The sequence below is a fragment of the Rhinopithecus bieti genome, unplaced genomic scaffold (assembly GCF_001698545.2).
Source record: "Rhinopithecus bieti isolate Rb0 unplaced genomic scaffold, ASM169854v2 scaffold_32081, whole genome shotgun sequence".
In the NCBI taxonomy this organism is placed as follows: domain Eukaryota; kingdom Metazoa; phylum Chordata; class Mammalia; order Primates; family Cercopithecidae; genus Rhinopithecus; species Rhinopithecus bieti.
In genome coordinates, this window is record NW_016814436.1 from 2,762,571 (window position 1) to 2,768,570 (window position 6,000).

Below are 6,000 nucleotides of genomic sequence, written 5' to 3' on the forward strand. Positions count from 1 at the left end.
GGCCAGGGTGGGGCATTCCCAGCCAGAGGTCCCTGGCTTGCAAAGTGACTAAGAAGAAAAAGCCGACACCACCCAGCACTTTGGGAGGCCGAGGCAGGAGGATCACTCGAGTCTAGGAATTCAAGACCAGCCTGGCCAACATGGTGAAACACTGTCTCTACTAAACATACAAAAATTAACCAGGCGTGGTGGCGCATGCCTGTAATCCTAGCTACTCAAGAGGCTAATGTGGGAGAATCCCTTGAACCCGGAAGGTGGAGGTTGTTGGAAGGTGGAGGTTGTAGTATGTCAAGATTCCATCACTGCACTCCAGGCTGGGCGACAGAGTTAAAGACTCCATTTGAAAAAAAAAGGTAATTTAAATTATATTTAACTTGCTTATTCATAATTTATAACGCATCTTCTTCTTTTAAAAACTTAAGATGGTCATGTATATTGGTAGTAAAGACCCCTGGCCACATGTTAACTCGTCTTTTTCTGTCTATCATCATCTGTAAACAGCAGAGTAGGTACCCACAGCAGATACTCAAGATATACACTGATACAATGATAAGTACATAAATACAGGGTAAAGGTACAATTTAAGAGGCTAGTGGGGCCAGGAGTGGTGGCTCACGTCTGTAATCTCAGCACTTTGGGAGGCTGAAGCGAGCAGATCACAAAGTCAGGAGTTCAAGACTAGCCTGGCCAGCATGGTGAAACCCATCTCTTCTAAAAATACAAAAATTAGCTGGGCATGGTGGCGTACACCTGTAATCCCAGCTACTCGAGAGGCTGAGGCAGGAGAATTGCTTGAACTGGGACCCGGGAGGTGGAGGTTGCAGGGAGCCGAGATCGTGCCACTGCACTCCAGCCTGGGCTATACAGCGAGACTCCGTCTCAAAAACAAAAACAAAAACAAACAAACAAAAAACCAACAAACAAAAAAACAGGCTAGAGAAAGACATTCACAGAAGCCAGGGGCAAGATGCACATTTCATCAATTAATAAACCCTGAGTTCAGGTGTGGTGGCTCATGCCTGTAATCCTAACACTTTGGGAGGTCGAGGCAGGTGGATCGCCTGAAGTCATGAGTTCAAGACCAGCCTGGCCAACATGGTGAAACCCTGTCTATACTAAAAATACAAAAATTTGCCAGGTGTGGTGGCACATCGGTCCCAGCTACCATGGGAGCGTGAGGCAGGAGAACATTGAATCCAGGAGCAAAGGTCTGCGTGAGCCCAAGATTGCCGCCACTGCCACTCCAGCCTGGGTGACAGAGTGAAACTCGTGTTCCACAAATAATATAATATAATATAATAATAAACTCTAAAACCAGAAGAGCTTCTGGTCCCAATACCTTGCATGGCTATCATTTTGATGGTTCACCATTCATCTTTTCAATAATTTACTGACTGCCTACTACATACCAGGCACTGGGTGTGAAATGCTGAGCAAAATATGGAACTTAAGTGGTTTTTTTGGTAAACAACACCATCCCCCTGAATACACGGCGCCTCAGCCAAAGAGGGTCAATTAGAGTATTTGCCTGAGATTTTTCTGTGAGTGGAGACAAGACTCACAGATGTCCCAGAGACTCAGGGTAAAGCTCTATCTACTTTTCCTAAAGGTTTCTCCAATTCTGTAGTCCCAGCTACTCGGGAGGCTGAGGCAGGAGAATGGCATGAACCCGGGAGGCGGAGCTTGCAGTGAGCTGAGATCCGGCCACTGCACTCCAGCCTGGGCGACAGAGCGAGACTTCGTCTCAAAAAAAACAAAAAAAAAAAAACCAAAAAAAAGGTTTCTCCAATTCTTTTAGTTACGTCAGACTCTTTATGATAAATCATCTTTTATTGCTTAAGGCAGGTTAAAATGACTTCCTCTCAGCTATAACTATGAAATTCTTACTAATATAATTTTTTGTTTTTGTTTTTTTGAGACAGAATCTCGCTCTGTTGCCCAGGCTGGAGTGCAGTGGTGTGATCCTGGCTTACTGAAACCTATGCCTCCCGGGTTCAAGGGATTCTCCTGCCTCAGCCTCCTGAGTAGCCGGGATTATAGGCATGTACCACCATGTCTGGCTGATTTTTGTATTTTTAGTAGAGATAGGGTTACACCATGTTGACCAGGCTGGTTTCAGATTCCTGGCCTCAAGCAATCCACCCGCCTCGGCCTCCCAAAGTGCTGGGATTACAGGTGCACCACCAAGCCCAGCCCTTACTAACATAACTTTCAATATACATGTGAGACAGATGAAGCCTTGGGAAGTTCAATGACTCACTTGCCCTGTCTCACAGGGAGGCAGTGGCAGATCTGCAAAAAGAGCCCAGGTCTCCTGACTCCCAATCTCAAGATGCATCATACGTCCAAGTGAAAACAAGTTTTAGAGAAAGGAATCAAAATATAGTACCTCATGGACCACGGAGCCCAGCAGAAAGTCCAGCCTTTGGCACAGCTCCCCAAGGTTGGCCAAGCTGCTGGCCCTGTGAGCACCGTCGGGATCTCTCACTCCCCTCAGGAAGGTGTGGATCAAAGGTTCTCGGTACTTTGAGACCATGTCTCCTATAGGAAAAAGGAAGAAATCAAAACCCCTTAAAATAAAATTTCAACTTCTCAAAAAAGGAAGAATGATATTTCCGTGGTTCACTGCATGATGTCTTATTTTTTTTATTTTTGTTTTTATTTTTTTTGAGACAGGGTCTTGCTGTGTCGCCCAGACTGGAGTGCAGTGGCACGATCACAGCTCACTGCAGCCTTGACCTCCCAGGCTCTGGTGATTCTCCCACCTCAGTCTCCCAAGTAGCTGGGACTACAGGTACATGCCACCATGCCCAGCTAATTTTTGTATTTTTTGTAGAAATGGGGTTTCCCCATGTTGCCCAGGCTGGTCTTGAACTCCTGGGCTCAAGCAATCCATCTGCCTTGGCCTCCCAAAGTGCTGGGATTACAGGAGTGAGTCAACGCATGTGGCCAGTGTCTTATTCTTTTCAAATACTTGCATAACCATTAAAAATCGTGCTCCGGAAGAATATTTCATGTTACGAAAATACTCATGATGCATGGTTTTGTGAAAAGCATGTAGAATCTCAATTTTATTCTCAAATGTCTACATATAGAGATAAAATATGTGAAGATATTCCCCATAGTGTTACTAGCAGTTATTTTCAGAGAGTCTTATTATAGAAAACTTAAAAATTTTACATATACATACAAAAAATGTATATATCATAAGTATAGCTTAATAAACTTTCACAAACCCAGCCCAACTATAATTAGCCCACGGTCACACAAACAGCAAGTGTGGCCCCCAGGCTAGACCCTAGACCCCGATCATCAGCCTACTTTCCCCTCTTACCCCGCTGTCTGCTCGGATAAGCAAACTCAGTGAAAAACAATCAAGGCACTTGGGTCCTGGAGAAAAAGAACTATGATCATTTGATAAATATTTATCGAGAGGCCTAGTATGCGCTAAGCATTGTTCCAGATGCTTGGTATATGCTGCGAAACAAGAGACCATGATTCCTGCCCTTCTGTAGCTTATATTCTAGTGTAAATTATATAGAATGCTAGAAGGTAATACATACGATAGGGGCAAAAAAAGTAAAACAGGTAAGGGAAATAAGGAATAATGGGAATGGTGGCTGACTTCAGGTTTTAAAAAGGTGGTAAAGGGGCCGGGCGCGGTGGCTCAAGCCTGTAATCCCAGCACTTTGGGAGGTCGAGACGGGCGGATCATGAGGTCAGGAGATCCAGACCATCCTGGCTAACACGGTGAAACCCCGTCTCTACGAAAAAATACAAAAAAATACTAGCCAGGCGAGGTGGTGGGCGCCTGTAGTCCCAGCTACTCCAGAGGCTGAGGCAGGAGAATGGCGTGAACCCGGGAGGCGGAGCTTGCAGTGAGCTGAGATCCGGCCACTGCACTCCAGCCCGGGCAACAGAGCGAGACCCCGTCTAAAAAAAAAAAAAAAAAAAAGGTGGTAAAGGTAGGCTTCATTGAGAAGGTTTAACAAAGACAATTAAACAAAGACTGTAAGGTGAGTGTATCAGTCATGTGCATTTCTGGGAGAAGAGCATACCAGGAAGAGGGAATGGCCAGTGTGAAAACCCTATAGAGGAGCACGCCTGGCATGTCTGAGAACACCAAGGAAGCCCTAGATAAGGCTAGAGAAGTAAGGGCAGGGACGGGGAGGTGGGGTAGATCATGAAGGGCCTTGCAGGACACTGCAAGGACTTTAATTTTTTCTCAGAGTAAAATAAGAGGCCTTTGGAGGATTTTGAGCAAAGGAGTGCAAAAAGATCACACCGGCTGCAGTGCTGAGAACACACTGGTGGGCACTGTGTATGTCCAGGGTGGAAGAAGGTCCAAGGTAGAAACCTACTACAGTAAGTGGCTGGAGAGACAATGGTGACTTGAACAGTAGAGGTGGTGATAAGAAGATTCTGCATATACACACACACACACACACACACATATACATACATAAATACATATATAGAGAGGGGGGTGGGTCTTGTTCTATCACCCAGGCTGGAGTGATCACAGCTCACTGCAGCCTCAATCTTCTAGGCTCAAGTGATCCTCTCACCTCAGCCTCCAGAGTAGCTGGGACCACAGGTGTATACCATCGCGCCCGACTAATTTTTTGACTTTTTTGTAGAAACAGGGTCTCACTATGTTGCCCAGGCTGGTCTTGAACTCCTAAACTCAAGTGATCCTCCTGCCTCTACCTCCCAAAGTACTGGGATTACTGGTGCGAGCCACTATGTCTACCCAGACCCTGCATATATTTTGAAGATAGAGCCAACATGACTTCCTGATAACTCCAAGAATGACTTCTAGGATTTTTGCTTTTGAGACTGGGAGGATGAAGTTACTATCAACTGAGATGGTAAAGTCTCTAATTGAGGCAGGAGGAAGGATCAGGGTTCAGTTTTAGACATGTTAAGTAGGTAGTTGAAGATTTATGTGTATAGAGTTCAGGAGAGGTCTGGGCTAGAGATAAATACTTTGGAATCAGTGGAATATAGATTACATTTAAAGCCTTGAGACTATGAGACATGATTACCAAGAGAGGGAGTGTAGGCAGGGAAGAAGACCAAGGGTGAGGCCTGGGCCCTTCAACATTAAGAGGTCTAAGAAGGGAGGAACCAGCAAAGGAGATTGAAAAGGAATAACCAGTCAGGTAGGAGGAAAATTGGAGTAATACCCTAGAAATTAAGGGAGAAAAGTATAACAGAGAGGAGGCAATGGTCAACTGCATCAAATGCTGGTCATATATTGGGTAGAAAGAAGACTAGAAGTTGACAATTAGGTTGAGTAAAAATGAAGTCGCTGTTGACCTTGACAAGAATGGTCCTCACAGACTGATGGGGGTGAAAGCATGACAAGAGTGGATTTATTTTTTTTTTATTTTTTTATTTTTTTTGAGACGGAATCTTGCTCTGTCGCCCAGGCTGGAGTGCAGTGGCTGGATCTCAGCTCACTGCAAGCTCCGCCTCCCGGGTTTACGCCATTCTCCTGCCTCAGCCTCTGGAGTAGCTGGGACTACAGGCGCCCGCCACCTCGCCCGGCTAGTTTTTTTTGTATTTTAGTAGAGACGGGGTTTCACCATGTTAGCCAGGATGGTCTCGATCTCCTGACCTCGTGATCCGCCCGTCTCGGCCTCCCGAAGTGCTGGGATTACAGGCTTGAGCCACCGCGCCCGGCAAGAGTGGATTTAAGTCAGAATGGGAGAAGAAGAACAGAAAACAGAGAGATCACTTCAGGAGGCTTTTGGAAAGCAGATCAAAGAAATGGGGTGATAGTCAAGGAAGTGGGGTCAAGAGAAGATTTTTATTTTATTTTATTTTTAATTTAATTTAATTTAATATTATTTTTGAGACACAGTCTCGCTCTGTCACCCAGGTTGGAGTGCAGTGGTATGATCTTGGCTCACTGCAACCTCTGCCTCCTAGGTTCAAGTGATTCTCCTGCCTCAGTCTCCGAGTAGCTGGGATTATAGGCACACGCCACCATAT

The 6,000-nt window shown here is 45.5% G+C and overlaps 1 protein-coding gene across 1 annotated transcript in view; it reads right to left on the reverse strand.

Moving 5' to 3' along the window:
• TANGO6 (transport and golgi organization 6 homolog) overlaps window positions 1-6,000 on the reverse strand; it is a 277,961-nt gene that overhangs the window by 60,616 nt on the left and 211,345 nt on the right. The window contains exon 15 of the mRNA XM_017850742.1: window positions 2,390-2,541. Within this exon, the coding sequence (XP_017706231.1) occupies window positions 2,390-2,541 (152 nt within the window). The remainder of the gene's footprint in view (window positions 1-2,389; window positions 2,542-6,000) is intronic.